Below are 16,915 nucleotides of genomic sequence, written 5' to 3'. Positions count from 1 at the left end.
GTCCCAATATTGTCCACACACAAATTCAAGGATTAAGTTTATAATACATGAAACATATTCAAACCACAGTACAAGTCCCTCCAAATCAGGTCTTCAGCGACTTCTGTATCCTTCAGTTTTTTAGGCACCTGGAATATCAATCTGTCTGTCCTCTCTCATGTGAAACCGAAGGTGAGTGGCTGATGGTACATAGTCTGAAGCCTGCTAGATTAACCCTGATTTGCAAATAAAACTCTTTCTAGCAAATATAAAAGGAGGGTTGTTCCCTGTACTGACTACTGAGGTGGAGGGACTGAAGAGGAAACTTAAGGGTTCTTTGGAAAGTCAGTTATGTTGGATGGTGTTTTTCTGGGACAGACACGTGAAAGAATGTTTTCATGAAGCAGGCACAGGTGAAAGAATGTTTTGCTAAAGCAAGCACATAAAAGGACCCATGATGAATTCTTCACTAATGACATGCATGTATTGGTTCTCCTTACAATGTGTAGCTGAGCACTGTTTATTCTGACTCTACAGAGAGAAATGCACCAAAACACTTCTGGTGGTGCTCCGGTGGTTTCTTGTTGCTTCTTCCAACTTGAGCTGATTGGCAGAGTGATGTCAGCTGTTACAGACTCCTGTGGAGTTTTGCTAAGACAGACTCATGTACCTAGGCAACACATATGGTGAGGAAAGACTTGTGGAGGACACGTGATATTTGGAGGGAGTATAAATAGGACTCAACAGACAGTGACGGATGGGGCTTGTTTGCATAGCTAGCTTTCCAATGCTTCTTGGTCTTGAGTCTTTTTTGATCTCCACTTCGTTGAGAGAGGTACAGCAAAGAACTTCTCCTGGTGTCCCTAGTGGTCCTGGTTCCTCCTGCTGACTCATACCTATTCAGCTGAGGCCTGGCTGTCTCTGCTAGGTTGTACCACCACTGCTGATTCATGTTTGCTATCCGGACTCTACCAAACTAGACTTCTGGTGTATCTGTGAAGTATTTGTGAGTGGATTGAGCTGCTACTGCTGACCTGTAAACTGAATGGTGAATTTCCTGACAATGCAGATGAGATTTTCTCCAAAGAACCATTTCTGAACAGGTTCACTTTCCCTGTATCCTAATAACCTTTCTTTTCCACTACCTCTGTGGGTGGTGGGATAAAGCATTCAAGAAGCGTTATTAAAAATAGGGCTTGAGAAAATTTAAAGTCTATAGACAACCTAAATGAACTGTAATATTGAGGCATTTATTTGTGTCATTTTCTTTTCCTCCCCCATTGGTGGAAATTAATTCATGTATCTTTCCTTTTTATTCATTTATCATTTATGTGTGTATTCATTCATATGTACATTTAAAAATATATTCATTCATCAACAACTTATACTTTACTACTATTCTGTTTCAACCACTGAATGCTATGATGAAAAGGGAATTAAGAAATGGGCTGGGTGCTTACTCAACCATGTTCTCAAGAGTGGTACCAAGTTTGGAGTAGAGAATTCAGCTCTGTGCAATCAAAAAATAAAATCTATATGTAAATTGAGCCTTTTGATTATATAGCCTTTTTTTTTAACCTCAAGAGTATTGCCACTTTGGGTTTATACATTTGACATTCGACCATGACTGTCACAGTGCAATGGAAAAGTAACTTTCCTCATGTGTCTCTTAGGTGTGTCTACTCATCTCAATTCCAAGTCAGTGGGGGTGGGAGGAAACCAGTATAAGCTCTAAGAGTCATAAGCAAACCCTAAGGTCTTTAAAGGAAAAAGGCAGCTCACACTCATCCTCTATGAGAGTTCCTATTGTGTCCTCATTAAATAACTACCTTCCTCCAAAACAGAGCCTTTTACTACCCATCTCGGGTGTGGCTTTATCCCCCTGATACTCTTCTATCCTTGTGTTCTGTGTACACAGCTTCCTATAAGGAAAAGAGTTCCCCTTGTGGTGAGCTCCTTTATGTAAAATGAATGTCAGAAGGTAAGCCGACCCATGTCGTGGAGGCCCAGTTCTGAAAGCAATCCAAGTTCCACAAATTCTCCTCTGGCTCTCTTCTGGTTGCCAGCCTCATGGGCCTTTCAAGAAGAATGCTGTCATTTTCACATGCCCCCTCAAATAATGCTTTCCCGTGAAGAGTAGTTGCTCCCTACACGCCCCCAGTCTCAGACCATTTGGAGAAAGGTAACAGAATATCAGCACTCCTCTAGAGCTTCAGCTATGTTGCCTGCATATTTTGGTAGTGCCTGATGTGAGTTTGGTAGTGTGGAATTGTTTCTTCCAGAACTGGACTTTGGTAGGGCCATGTATTCACAATGTAAAGACAGACATGGCAGGGGGTTTGCCATCATAGGCTATGCTGCTGGACTGGTGCCTCACTATTAGCTGAGTCATTTAGAACAGTTACCATGCCATCTAATGACCTAGGTTTTCTCCTCTGTAAAATGAGCAGGAGAGTGATATATATTTGCATTTCTCTGAAGACAAAATAAGAGAATGCATTGAAAATTCTGAGAATGTTGGAGTTTTGATGATACATAAGTCACTTACTGTCATTATACTTTGGTGTAGTCTACACAGAGAGCTGGAGTCTACTTTGTGAGAGCCATTCCCATGTTGTCAATGGAGCATCATATACCTGCTCTGAGCTGTTGTGCCCATAGGATGAAGCTCACTGAGAGTGGATACTCCCCCCACTCTGTACACAGATGCTTTGTTATCTCTCATCACCCCAAGTGGATAGTACAGACCTTGTGGGAAAAGGCTATTTAATTTTTATTTTGTATTCCTTGTAATGCCTGAGGCTTGTCCAGTAAATGTTTGATAGTTGAATGCATGTAATGGCCTATCATTCGAGTCTTTGAAAGGCTCTGCTTCTCTTTCTAGGTTGCCCCTATACAAACTGGAGCAGTGGTTAATTTTCCTGTTCCTACCTTCTGCTTCAGGAGCATCCCCACTGGAGGATGAAGGTGCCAAATGGGCGTCGCTTCATGCAGTACTCACATGCCCTGTTTACACTTTCAGTCGCCTTCTCAAGAACCTCTTAGGAAACAAAGCTCATGTGAGCATTGGGTATAGCTGCAGAATTCAGAATTACAGGCCCAGGCTCAAGGCAGATGAGAAGAGGTGTGGGCAGCTGACAAGGCTGAGAGAAGGAGCAGGAAGGTTCTGCATTGGCCCACACACTCCAGCTCAACCAAAGAAAACAGTCAAGGACATGTCAAGGCCCTGGGACACTTCACAGCACTGGCTTGCTGCTTTTGAATGGTCTGCAGATTAGAGTGTGTCAACCCCAAGGCTGTAGCTTTACTGATGAGTTGTGGCATGAGCTCAAGTCCTCAGCAGACTCCAAGAAAACGTTCCCTTGGCACTCGAGGGCCAGGTGCTCTGCTCCAGAGATTTCTCCTCCCACTCTTTTTCATTATCTCTTTGCTATTCAATTTCTTCAAACACAAGAATAATATCAGTTTCACACCTCTTAAGGCTGGAAGTTTTCTGGAAGGGAAAGCATGAGGCTATTACTCTTGCCGTGACAACAACATTTCCTCCTGTGTTCTGAGGAAAATAGCCTTTCTGAAAATGATTCATCTCAAGGCCATCACCTTAGAAGCAGAGACAGAAAATGTACCCCTCTGTCTGCAATGGTAAGACAGAAATAATAGGTCACAGGAGGACCTCATCCCGAGGAATCTGTAGGTGGGAAGTCTCCTTTCCACTTTGATGTGAATGTGCTCTATGGGTCCTCATTTACAGCACAGTGAGGACTCGATGAAGTGACACCTGAACAAGAGTGGCCAACCTAGTCATTAACTAGAAAGGGATCTAGCTTGAGCTTGTTTTATACTTTCATGCATGCTTCCCTTCAAGGAAGTACAGAACAAACAACAAACAAATAAACAAACAAAACTGGCATTACACTGTCCGTCTGCTCCCAACAGCACCGCAGCTAGACTTTCCCTTTTTATATGTGAGCTTCACCAAGTCTAGAATGATCAGACAGGAAGAAAGAACACCAGTCAGAGATGGGAGGGGGAGGGAGGGAGGAGGAGAGGGGAGAAGGGGAAAGGAGGAGGGAGGAGAGGGGAGAAGGGGGAAGGAAGAGGGAGGAGAGGGGAGGAGGGTGAGAGAGGAGGGCAGGTTTTTTTTTTTTTCTTTTCTTTTTTAAAAATGGTCTGTGGAGTTTTAGTCTCTTCCTCAGATCTCTGCTAGTGTGTGTTCAAATGTGTAGAAAACCAAAGATTTCAGTTAACTGAAACTAGGATTGAGTTGGGTATAAAAGTGAAGGCCACAGTACCACCTTGGTCAGTGGCTCTCAAAAAAAAATTTTTTTTTTAACTTGGGTGATCTGGTTGTGTTAGTCTTGGCCTATTTCATAACACACATATTTTCAGGGCTGTTTGCCTGTTTCCAGCGTCATGGCTGGGATGGACTAAGAGTAGTTTTGTCCATATTCTACATCAGTGGCCAACTCCCTGCATTGATGGACCCATGTGACACAGCCTTCTGAACTTTTCCAAATTTCCTTCCATTCCTCAAAATGGATAATTGTAACATACAATTAAGCTTTAGGTTTTAATTCTGTTTTTCCTGAAATAATTCTTTGGTTACCATTAACCATTTAAAACACAATCTATAAAGCTTTAGAGTTCCGGGTCTTCTTCTTGGATTCCTTGCAGATCCTCTGATAGTGTAGCATTTTAAAAAGCAAGTGGGACCAATGATGAAAGAGCACAGGACAGGGGACTAGATGGGTGTCAGGGCAGTGACCTGCTAAGGTTGACAAGGTAACAGGTCGAGATATAAACTTAGATGGAGGATAAGGCTATTTAATCTAAAAAAAACTGAATTTCTGAATTTTTATATTTAAAACTAATTATTTATTATTATTTATGGATTTAAAAAAACCCTGTAATCTTTGGGTCCTTCATGAAGAATGGTTAGTGTAGAACTCCCCCAGCAATGTGCCCAGTCTCAGAGGGTAAGATGCAGTTTCAGCCTCCACTCCCTACTAACTCTCACACTTTCTAATTCAGATTGACGGTTTCCTTCTTTGTGATGTATTCATACAACCATCACACATTTCGTTTAAAATAGTTTTTATCCGGCTGCCCCGACTTGTGTGACAATGCAAGCTCTGTGAAGATAAATACCACACCACTTATTTTCTTGCCCTGATGATGGGGGCATGAATGGTCTTTTTAAATAAAGTTCAGCTGTATGCAGGCTGCTCTCCTTTTGCTGTTCCTGGATATGAATTCTATCACCAGGCTGGATGTGTTGGAACTGCTGGATTGTCTACCAACAATTAAGCAGAAACAACCTATCAGACAGACAGATCCATTGTAGGAAAGCAGCTAGTAGTGACTATTCAAAGGGCCTCTGAGGAGATTTAGTTTGTTTTGTGAGAAGTCCTTATACCCAGAAAATTTCAGACTATGCAAGGACAGAAAGCAGGCTTAAGAGTGGAGGGCTTATAATTAAAAGTTATTAAGCTACTTTTTAACCTGTTGACATAATGCTACCCTAGTATCTATTAAGTTGTGGCAAGTATTCAAGATGCTTGAAATTGTTCGTTTAATATTCATAGATTCTAATTGAATTATATATTCCAAAAGTCCATGTATCCTGCCACTTCTATTTTGAAACTTACCAGCTAGGTGTGGCTTGTCTCAGAGAGCCTCAGTTTCCACTGAGTGTCCTAACAGTGAGCATGAACAACCCTTCACAAGGAGTTACGTGGGCTGGGTAGTCTGTTAAATATGGAATCTGTGTTAGTCATTTTAATCATCAAAACAATTCTATGAAATGGGCAAAAATAGCTAGCGTTATCTTCCCTGCTTTATACATGAAATGTGATTTTAGAGATGCTAGGTAACTTATCTAAGGACACACAGATATCCTTTAAAATTCTTGTGTTTTGATTTTCAAAACTGGGTTTCTCTGTATAACAACCCCAACTGTCCTGAAACACTCTTTGTAGACCAAGTAGTCCTTGAACTCACAAAGATCCACCTGCCTCTGCTTTCTGAGTTCTGGAATTAAAAGTGAGTGCCTCAGTGCCCAACATCCTCTAACATTTTTATAATAATTAATAGGACACATTTCTGTTGTCATGGAAACTGAGGACATAATAGCTACAGAGCTTTGTTGTGGGGTTGCCTTTTGAGAATTAGTCCTCTTATGTTTAAAGTTCAAAGCCTTGAAACACACACACACACACACACACACAGGCACACATGCACTTGTGCATACACACACACACACACAGGTGCACATATACTCACAGGCACACCCTAAGGTTTCCAGCTCTCTGGAAGTCTTTTATTGCTTGGAAAGCTGACATCAGCAGATACCAGACAGAGGCAAGTCCCACACTGGGAAGAGTGAATTTTATCATCAAACTTTCTTTAAAGAGAAAAACAATATCAAGTTCCCCCAGACAATTGATTTCCGGTACTTAGTAGAATGACCTAGAAGGGAAGTTGGCCCAGATCTTCGGTCTGCCACAACTACCTTGTTTCTCACACTCAGCTTTGTCTTCAGAAGCCATTCTTACATGGAATCTATTTTAGCTCAGCAATATGGCTTATCTTAAAAAAAACAAAAACAACAAACAAACAACAACAACAACAAAAACCAAGAAAAATTTCATACCCATCTGTGGTATGGGGTGTAAGGCTTGACTGTTTCTCCATCACTGGCCATCAGTGAGCATTCCTTAATGCTTAGACATTAAGAAAACAAAAATCCTGAATACCTTCCTCCCAATACTGTTATGGAGATCGAATAAGATTGGCTTGTGAGTAACTCACGGACATAGATTTGTGATATTAATCTTCATATTACCAGAGTCTAGCAAAGTTTATAGTACAAACCACAGATTGGGCAGATAGATATAGGTACAAGCCCTAAAATGCCACATAAATTAGGGCATGGGTCATCCAATTTTTACTTCCTATGATGATTTCATTGACTTTTCAATTGCTGGACTTCTTGGGGTTTTGTTTCTAACCTATGTTGTAAGAAGGTTGGTCTATATTCTCTGCAAGTCCTCTTCCAGGCCTGGGGTTCTTGAATATTGTTACATTCTGTTTGTCTTTGAATTTCCTATCATGCAAATAGACAGCCTGAATTCTTAACTTTCAACCTTCCACTTTGGAATAACTTTAGATTTAAAAATGATGTTAAGATTCATGTCTGTCCTTCATTGAACTTCCCTGGTGCTATGTCCCAAACCTGAGTATATTTCTAAACACTAAGAAATTACATTAGCAGAAGCTTAAGCTCTAGAAATTATTATGATTTACAAGTATTTCCATTAATGACCCTTTATTGACCTAGGATTCAAGCCAAGATATTATGCAACATTTAATCCTTATGCCTTTTGAAACAAAGAGTTCTCTACGAAATATTTTAGTTTACTGAAACATTAAAATTATAGAAGAATGTAAATCTAATAACAAGTTCATCTGTAGTAACAATGTGGGTCAGCCAGGCTCTGTACATGTTTAAGAGATTCTTAGGGAAACTTAAAAGGTTCCCTACCATTCATGTTGGTGGATACAGTAGGCTAAGTGAAATATTGGACTTTGTCATATAAATGTGGAAATACAAAAATTTAAAGACATAAGCAATGTATTGTCATGGATTAATCAATTCAAAATTTCAGCTCTAATAAAACAGATGCTTTTAAAATGTCTTTGTATATTCTCTGAAGTACAGGGAATAGAAATGGTACAAATAGACAGCAGTCTGATATTGCTATCTCCTGAGAGGCTCTGCCAGAGCCTGACAAATACAGAGGCAGATGCTCGCAGTCAACCATTGAACTGAGCATCGGGTCCCCAATGGAGGAGTTAGAGAAAGGACTGAAGGAGCTGAAGGGGTTTGTAACCCCATAGAAAGAACAATAATATTAACCAGACACCCTCTCCCCCCCAGTTCCCAGTGACTAAAGCACCAACCAAAGAGTTCACATGGAGGGACCCATGGCTCCAGTTGCATACATAGCAGAGGTTGGGCATCAATGGGAGGAGAGGCCCTTGGTCTTGTGAACACTGGATGCCCCAGTGTAGGGGGATGCTAGGGCAGGGAGGTGGGAATGGATGGGAGAGTGGGGGAGCACCCTCACAGAAGCATGGAGAGGGGGAATGGGGAGGGAATTTTGTGGGGGGGGGACTGGGAAAGGGGATAACATTTGAAATGTAAATAAGGAGAATATCCAATTAAAAAAAAAAGAAGTAGTACAAATACCTAGAACATCCTTCCTCCAAATACAGGCCTCACACAAGCCTGGTGTGCCCCAAATAAGTTTGTCAAGTTCCATATTCACTAAATCATTATTAGTGGCCCTTAAACAAGATGTTAAAGTGCCAAATGTTTGTTTTAGATGTGGATTTATTCTAGAATCCCTTTCTTCTCCTAGAAGCATCACAATTTTTATTTCTTTTTTCTTCTCTCATTGATTCTCTCCCACCCCCACCCTCTCCAGAAGAAACTGAGAACCTAAGACAATACAGAGAGAAGGCGTGGAGAATCCTAGCTCAGAGGGAGCCTGCCAATATAGGCAGTTCCCACTCGCTACAACTTCCAGTTTCATCCTGCTCCACAAAATACTTGTGTATCCCATGGTATTTGGTATTTGCTAACCAAAGTCAGAGGACGCCCCTGAGAACACTGCAGACCTGTCCCTGAGGAGGTATGAATATTCACAGGGGACCAGCTAAGGCCTCGCAGAAATGTCAGTGGTGGAACCAGGCACCCTGCTTTATTCGAAACTTTATTTGAAACCGCGGTTTTCAGCACGGACACCATGAGTAATAACAGCACTCCGCTCTGATGGTAGCGCACAGAAAAGATGGCTACCCATTAGCAAGTTTTCTTCCGTGGATCCTTTGTATTGTCAAGTTTGTGTTTGTCCCTCCTGCCTCTTAAAATAAACCTGAAAGCTAATTTACTTACACAAGACAGCCAAATTGCAGAAAGCTCGTCAACAACTCCACCCCACAACAGATTAAGAACAGGCAGCCAGTCGGGGAGACGTAATTGCTTCCCATCCTGTGAACAATTTTTTTTCCTTCCAAATTTTTCACTGAGACTGGAGTCTGAACACAAAGTCATAATCGTCTAGGAGAAATTGCCTAGGGAGTAATTGGGTACCAGTTCTGGGGTAGCTAGGTCGGGTGGTTTTTATGTGTTCATGACTTTCTAGCCCTGTGATTGGTGGAGACGGGAAACAATGAACAATGGAGGGTAAAAAGGAGGAAAGCAAAGAAGTTAGATCCTGGACATTAAAAAAAAATCACATTTTTTCCTTTTCTTCTTCTTTATCTTTTTTTTTTCTCTCTCTCTTCAACTTTGGGAGTTCATGGCAACCAGCTGCAAATGGGCACGTTTCAAACTAAATGGCATTTGGCTTTTTTCCTTTGCTGGGTGAACACATGGTTCAAGAGACTGCAAGCAAAAGCCAAGAGCACGCTGAAGTGAGTGGCTCCTTTGTGTAGAGATTGCAACGTCTGAGGGTTCATCCTCCAAAGGCAGCGGCAGAGAGACAGCTGAAGCTTGGCCTGAGGGACACTGCATTTCAGCAGCAGCACCAGAACCAAAACCCAGCTTGTGACTCAGCCCAGGGCTCTCCCGTTAGGGGTTAGGCAATCTTCACCCACTGCTGTCCTAACAAGGGGTTAGAAAGCAGGCAGTGATGGTCCCTGGGGTGGGTGAACTGGACAGGCAGTTACAACTAGGTCATTTCTACCCTTGAAGCCAGTCAATGAGCCTGTCTGCTGGGACTCACCAGGGTCTGCTCTATGTCCTCAAGACAAGCTTGGTCTGAGTCTATGTGTCTGAAGGGGTTTTGGATCTTTTTGGCAGAGGCAGAGGTGATAGATAAGCATGGCCTAACAGCCTGTTCAAGAAACCTCTGCAGTTCCTCAGTCTGCATCTGTTCCTGTAATGCTGTCTCCACAGGTGGGCAGGCCCTGTCCTCAGGGGCACTAATCAAACTGACACCCAACATAAGGCCAGTTCCTGTAGCTCCCACCTTCTCCCAGGATGACAAACTAGCTTGAGTGTGGTTCTTGGGCCCTGGCTCTGCTGACAGGAGTAGGCTTGGGGTGAAGGCAGCAGGCTCTTGGGAGCCCACTGCTGGAGCTCAGCATGTGTTCTTTAAAGCTGAGACTGTCTCAAATCCAAATCTTGTCTTTCTAGCTGTGGAAACCCACCTTATCTCCAGACCACAGTTTGCCAACCTACAGCCTGATTTATAGACTTGCTTTGAGCATTAAATGAGATAATTGTATATAGTGTGTGGTGTGATGTATGCTCATGGCATTTCTTCTGGATGGCTGGAAGTGTCACCACTAATGTTTTATGATGTTCCCTCCTAGATGCTCATGCTCATTCCATCCCTGCCCTTCAGGAGCCCCTCACACAGTTGTCTTGCTGAGCAAGACAGCACACCTGGCAGCCTTCCAGATGGGCTACCTCCTCCCTCAGTCTGCCTCTCCTAGGTCAGCCTCCACCCTCTCCCTAAGCCCTGAAGTTTAGGCTCCATTTGGACAGCTATGAATGACCAGTCTAGCCATCACTGGCTCTTAAGATGGGTTTCTGAGCAAATGCCAGGGCTGAGATAGTCTAACACGACAGAGAAGCACAAACTGGGACCAGTTCCGTTCCATTGATTAAGGCAAAAGGTAGAGGGCAGGACAGCACCTGTAAAAACCTTTGGTAAACTATATTCTAGCAACAGAGGCTACTTTAAATTCAGGAGACACGAAGAGAGAGGGAGGGGGACATAGAGAAATCCTGATAGTAAAACCCAGCAGAGCAAACTTCACCAGACCAGCAGAGTGCTACTTAACTTCACTACCCTTGGCTTCTAGCTGAGTCCTAATCTACCCAGTCACTTACTTTGAATCAATATTGTTCAGAATATTGATGCTGAAGACCCAATTGTTTATTTTCTCCCAACCGTCCTGGAGTAATATTTTTGGGAAACAGTAAATCATTTCAAAATGGAAATGTTATTCCAGTGTCACAAGTGATGCCCACTTTCTATAGGCTCCTTAAGAAAATTTCAATTCTGGAAGTTTGGTAAATATTCTGCATGCACACACCCAGCTTGCAGGACACACTGAGTGTAAGGATGGCCTTTGAAGGACTAGAACCAGAGAAGTCTATCATTCGTGGGACGTACCCTGTCCTGGTTTTTCACCTTACCGTGTCATCTACATTGTACAGATCTGCCCACCAGAGCATGCAATAGCAAGTTTAGGATGTGCCCAGGCTATGTGCCATGCTATTCCTTGAGAACCAAACTTTCCCATGAAGTACATGCACAGATGTTTCCATCCCTAGAGCAATGGCTGCCTCTTACCATTCCATGCCAGCCCTGTTGATCTCCTCCCACCAGCACTCAGTGGGCTCCCCGAGGCTTTGGGGTGTGGGCATGCAGGCATAGTTCCATTGTCTGTCAGAGCCTTCCTTCTTGTTAAAGATGCTCCTCACAGCTACCACCACTTGCCCGTGGGGACACTGGAAGCTGAAGCCTTGCCGGTTCAGATTTACCCATCCATCATCACTGTAGTCCTGGTACTGTTGGTATGGGTACCCGTAGTCACCATACTGGCCCCAGGCTGTGGTCACCAGTGGCAGAAGCACCCACAGAAGAGTGAGGTCCATACTGCCCGGCTTCTGGCAAAAAAGAAAAAAGTCACCCTCGGTTTGCTGGGCTGACTTTTATACAGCTGCCGCTGACATGTGGCTCCCAGATGTGGGTGAACTGGATCCAACGGCAGTGTGTCATTGCTGAAGCAAAAAAGCTTTTCCACGTTGAGAAATTGGCTTTGCTTGAGTCCAGCTTGTTTTAAGGTGGAATTCTATGAACAGGCAAGAAACATGGAAATCAAGGAAATCTCCCTGGAGAATCACTTCACGGAGAGGCTCCAGAGCCAGCTGCTCCACTCTGCTCAGAAACACCTGAGAAAGACCCCTCAACTGCCTACCTATCCCTCATCTCCTGGCATCCCGCCCATCTTCCACTCCCTTACTAGCAACCCCTGTATCTGTTCTCCAGCTTAGCTCTCTAGAATCATACAGAAATCCAGGTGGTGATTTCAAAACACACAGCGATCCTAGGAGCCTGGTTTCTTTTACGTTCTTGGTCCAACATCTTTTAATTTGGAGTAGAAGCAGATGTATGCATCTTCAGGTCAGCTGTTAAAATTTCTAACTTGCAGGGAGAAGTGCTATTGGTCCATGGAAAAAGCAGCAGGGCATTATCTCTGCTTCAGCATCTGCTTGAGTTGGGGAATTGATCCCTTCAGCTCTAGCTTAAGTATAGAACTGGTTAAGCTCAAATGAACAGTGATTATTATCAGTTGGTACTTTCATATATACATTGACTTTTCTTTTTGTTGAAGTACAGTGTATGAAATAAAGGCCAGCTTTTTAATTGTGTAGCATACAGTCCTGCAGACTGCACTGAAATCATGCTGTAGTGTAGACTGGACGGGCCAGAGCATCTCTCATATTCCCCTGCATCCTCGTCTTTCCCAATACCTAGTTCTGCTCCCCAACAATCTGATGTGTGTCCCTACAATTGTGTCTATTCCAGATTGTAAATAAATGGGGCCATGCCAGACGAGTCAGTCTCTCACCCCTGCTTGCGAGACTTGACTGTGCTGTCAGTCACCCACCTCTTGTAATTTCTCAGAAGGGTTCCACAGTATGGGTGTCCCATTCAAATGTACCATCTAAAGCACATGCGGAATATCTCATTTGTAAAAATTATGCATATGTAAAAATTATGCATAACTATGCATAAGTACTTATGAACAAAGTTTCTATAAATGCACAAAGGTTTTTGTATAAAGTTTCTTCTTCATTTCACTTCAGTAGACACTTATGATTGTGATGTCCAGGACTCCAGGTAAGAGTGTGTCTAACTTTAAAAGAAGCTGCCTATGGTATGGCACCACCTTACCAGAAAATGATCATTTTTTTTTTCATTTTGGTCATTTTAATAGGTATATAGTGACAGTTTGACATGAGTATTTTTGTCTCTTGGCTAATGATTTTGCATTTTTTTCATTAGTTTTTTGGTATGGAACACATTTTTTTTTTAATATCTTACCTGTTCTAGTATTTTGAATCATCATTTGGGGTATCTCTTTTTAAATTTTTAATTTGCATTTATTTTATATTTACAATAGATTTTAAAAATACAATATAGTATTATTATGATTCTCCTCCTCCAACTTTTCCCAGATTCTCCCCACTTTCCACCTACCGAAATCTACACCATTTCTTTCTCTCGCTTATAAGGATACAAATACAAATCTAAATAATAATGATAATAATAATATATAAAATAAAAACAAACAAGCAAGAATAGGTTAGAACAAACAAACAGAAGAAAAAGAGCCAAAGGAAAAGTACATTTAGGATTTGCCATGTGTTTGCAGATAGGTTATCATACATTTCCTTTATAAGCCCATGATCTATACTGAGGAACCATTCTTAGGATTATTTTTTCACTGATGAGGATGTTATAATCTGAGAATTTCTTGACCCCAATTACTAGAACTAGAAATGTATGTCTTAGGTCTTTTGATTTTATTACTTAATCCTTCTTATCATTTTATCAAAACTGCAGTTATTTTTTTAAATCAGCATTTGGAGATTGCAAATAAAATATTTATAAAGTATTTTACATTAACACACATAACTAATTTAAACTATGGATTTCTGTGTTATTTGCAAAGTATGTCTACAGGCCTAGGGGACTAAATACTATATCAGATTGTGGTTCTAAGACCAGCAGCATAGTTGTTACCAAGAGACTTGTTAAGAATCCAGACTCTCTGCTCTCACTCAATCCCCCTGCTTCGGACACTCTGTCAGTGGAATACAGCCAAGTATATTTTGAGAAGTTCCCAGAAGGTCTGATGCACACTGACGGCAGAGTCCTTATACTGCACCCAAATTCCAGAGTCCACACTGTTGGGAGAACACAGCAGTCCAGAAACCTATCTAACCCTGCTCAATCATTATGACTCCAGAGCTGCAGCTCACCACTACTGGACTCTATCTTCTCCTGGAAACTGGAAGAACCCAAAACATTTCCTCTTAGAACACTGAAGTTTATTGGCCTTAAAAATATTCCAACACAGAGAAACTTTCTGCTTTTCTCACTGCTACCTAATGACAGGGCATTAATCATTCCTAACTGATGATAGCTTTATCAGCTCACAGCTAGATGCCAGTGGGGACTGCAAACAAGCCTTGCTTCATTGAATTCTTCCATATATTTGCTCTCCACTGTTTTCCTCTGTTTAGCCATTCTCTTATGTCTAGTCTCTACCCTAAAATTTATTACTCTTTGTTTACAAAGTAGAAAAGCATCTTGCTTTGGACATTTTTCCAGACTTCACTGTCTTGTGGAAATTTCCCAGACACATAAAGTTAGTAAAACTTGTATGCCTCTTCTCGTGTTAATCTGCCTAAAGATAATTTAATTTATGAGCAGATCTAAAGATCAGGTAAGAACTAGGGTGAGGAGAGAGAGATGAGGCTTTCCTCCTTCATATTCCTGTTAACTTGGGATGCTTTGAAGAGATACAGCCAAGAGACATTCAAGAAACTACACAAGCCTTTTCTTTGGCTTCACTTCTTCCTTCTTTTTCTTTCTTTATTTATCAGTAGCTTTATAGAGATCTAATTTACATACCATCAGTTTAGGTATATCACTCATTGACTGTTAGTATATAGTCAAAGAGTTCTATAACCATCTTGGCAATCAGTTTGAGGCCATTTCAATCAATCATCGAGAAATCTTGGGCCAATGATTTCTCCTCAACTCTTCAGCCCAGGGCAACAAATAATCTTCTATTTCTATGAATTTTTATACTTTGGATATATTAATGGAATCATTCAAAATGTGATTTTTCATGACCAAATTCTTTAATCTGGTATGTTTTGAAGGTTCATCCAAGTTGTGGCACTTATTTGTACTTCCTTCCTGATTCTACTGTGTGAATATATAAGTTTTGTTTAACCATTCCTAAGGGTAACGTCCAGTTGTTTCCACTCTTATGCTGGGCTAATGGTAACGTTGTGTTTAACCTGATGAGGGACTACCAGAATATCTTCCAAAGCAGCTGCATCATTTTACATTCCGAGCAGCACCAGATGATGGTTCCAATTTCTCCATCTCCTCGCCAGCACTTGTCATTGCCTGAGTTATAGAAGCTGTGGAAACCCACAAGCACTTAGGTAATACATTTTTGGGGCCTGAATTCACACTGATCTGACAGTTACTTTTTGCATGATCCATTGCTCTTCTGTTGTGGAACCCACCATTCAAGCTTCTGGACTTAGTCCCAGCAGTTTCCAGTGAGGTGTAAAATGCACATACTGGAGGCAATGAGAGAATCATGAGAAGTGTTGCTGAAAAATGACCGAAAGATGCAGAATAAGATAGAATAACTCTGTAGTTGATACCTACTCTCTATGTGGTGGACCAGTTAGTCTTCCAACATTTAGAAGCTAACCAGTTTGGGACTGAGACAATCAGTGGTTGGGATGAAGAGATGGTTCAGCAGTTAAAAGCACTGACTGTTCTTCCAGAGGACCTGGGTTCAAATCTCAGCACCCACATGGCAGCTCGCAGCTGTCTGTAACTCCAAGATCTGACATCCTCACACAGACAGGCATCCAGGCAAAACATCAATGCACATAAAAATAAATACATTTTTAAATGGTCAATGTTTTCTTGCCTCTATTTTTACAGGTAGGACATTGTGCAGACTTGAAATAATCAGTTTCGTTCTCTTATTGAGAACCAAAGAGAGGGCTGTAGAGATGGCTCAGCCGTTAAAGGCTAGGCTCACAACCAAAAATATAAGAGAACCAAAGAGGTTTTATTACCCCAGGTGCCCAACTGTCACAATAGAACCATAGGACAGTGCATGTAGTCCTGAAGGGAAGGATCCAGCAGCAGAGTTAGAACCAGCAGAGTAGAGTCCCTGTAACAAAGCTTAACGACCTTGCCTTGTTTTTCCCACTTCAGTGCTACTGATGCATTAGAGCAGATGAATCTCTGATGTGGATGATCCTGCATGTTGTGGCACTTGAACATCATGTCTGGCCTCTATCAATAAGATTTCAGTAGCATTCCTATTGTCTCCATCGTAACGACCGGAAGGGCCTTTAAATATTGCCAAAGTCTCTTGGGGGACAAAATCATCTCTGATTGAGAATTATTGAATTACAAAGACCCACAAGCAACTAAGAAATGCTGAGAATTAGAGAAATGGTCTTCCCTTAGAGAAGAGCACACTGAAAACATGCATATGAGTAACATTGCTCAGACTGAACAGGTTATATGAAGGATCATATTTGTATATACATATACACATATGCATGTGACAACAATTTTAAAAAGAAGCTATGAACTTGAAAGAGAACAAGGAGGTGTGCATGAGAGGGTTTACAGACAAAAAAAGGAAAGGGGGAGTGATGTAATTATAATCTAAAAGAGTAAAGAAAAGAGATTATTCTGAGACCTCTATTAAAGAATAGTCTTTTAAAGACATTATGAACTGCAACACTTGATACAAATGAAGGTTGACATTCTGACCTCAGAGAAGCACTAGACACAGGAGTTGAGGGCATCGTCAAGTAAATCAGTGTAATGAACAACCCCAGGGCTCTGCGTGCAGTAGAGAACCCGTGTGTAGAGAAGTAACTGCAGGGTTTAGGGAAGGAACAAAGCGTGATGATAACTCTTCTGTCATCCTAAGAGGTTCCATTAATCATGTGGACGAGTGCAACTGTCCAGATGTCTGAGAGCATGCTTCCAAGAGGAGCCATCATGAAAACAAGGACTGAACACTAAAGGAAGAGCATGATGGGGGAGGGGGCACTCTGGAGCACCTG

General features: G+C 41.7%; 1 protein-coding gene across 1 annotated transcript in view; it reads right to left on the bottom strand.

Annotated features, from left to right (window-relative positions):
- The window catches only part of Dpt (dermatopontin), a 29,082-nt gene extending 17,364 nt beyond the window's left edge, over window positions 1-11,718 (bottom strand). Inside the window, exon 1 of the mRNA XM_034513687.2 lies at window positions 11,352-11,718. Coding sequence (XP_034369578.1) covers window positions 11,352-11,656 — 305 coding nt within the window. The 5' untranslated portion in view covers window positions 11,657-11,718. The remainder of the gene's footprint in view (window positions 1-11,351) is intronic.
- Window positions 11,719-16,915: the final 5,197 nt, after the last annotated feature.

Source organism: Arvicanthis niloticus, chromosome 10 (genome assembly GCF_011762505.2).
Source record: "Arvicanthis niloticus isolate mArvNil1 chromosome 10, mArvNil1.pat.X, whole genome shotgun sequence".
In the NCBI taxonomy this organism is placed as follows: domain Eukaryota; kingdom Metazoa; phylum Chordata; class Mammalia; order Rodentia; family Muridae; genus Arvicanthis; species Arvicanthis niloticus.
The sequence above is the reverse complement of the archived record's forward strand: the minus strand, read 5'-3'. Positions and strand labels throughout refer to the sequence as shown.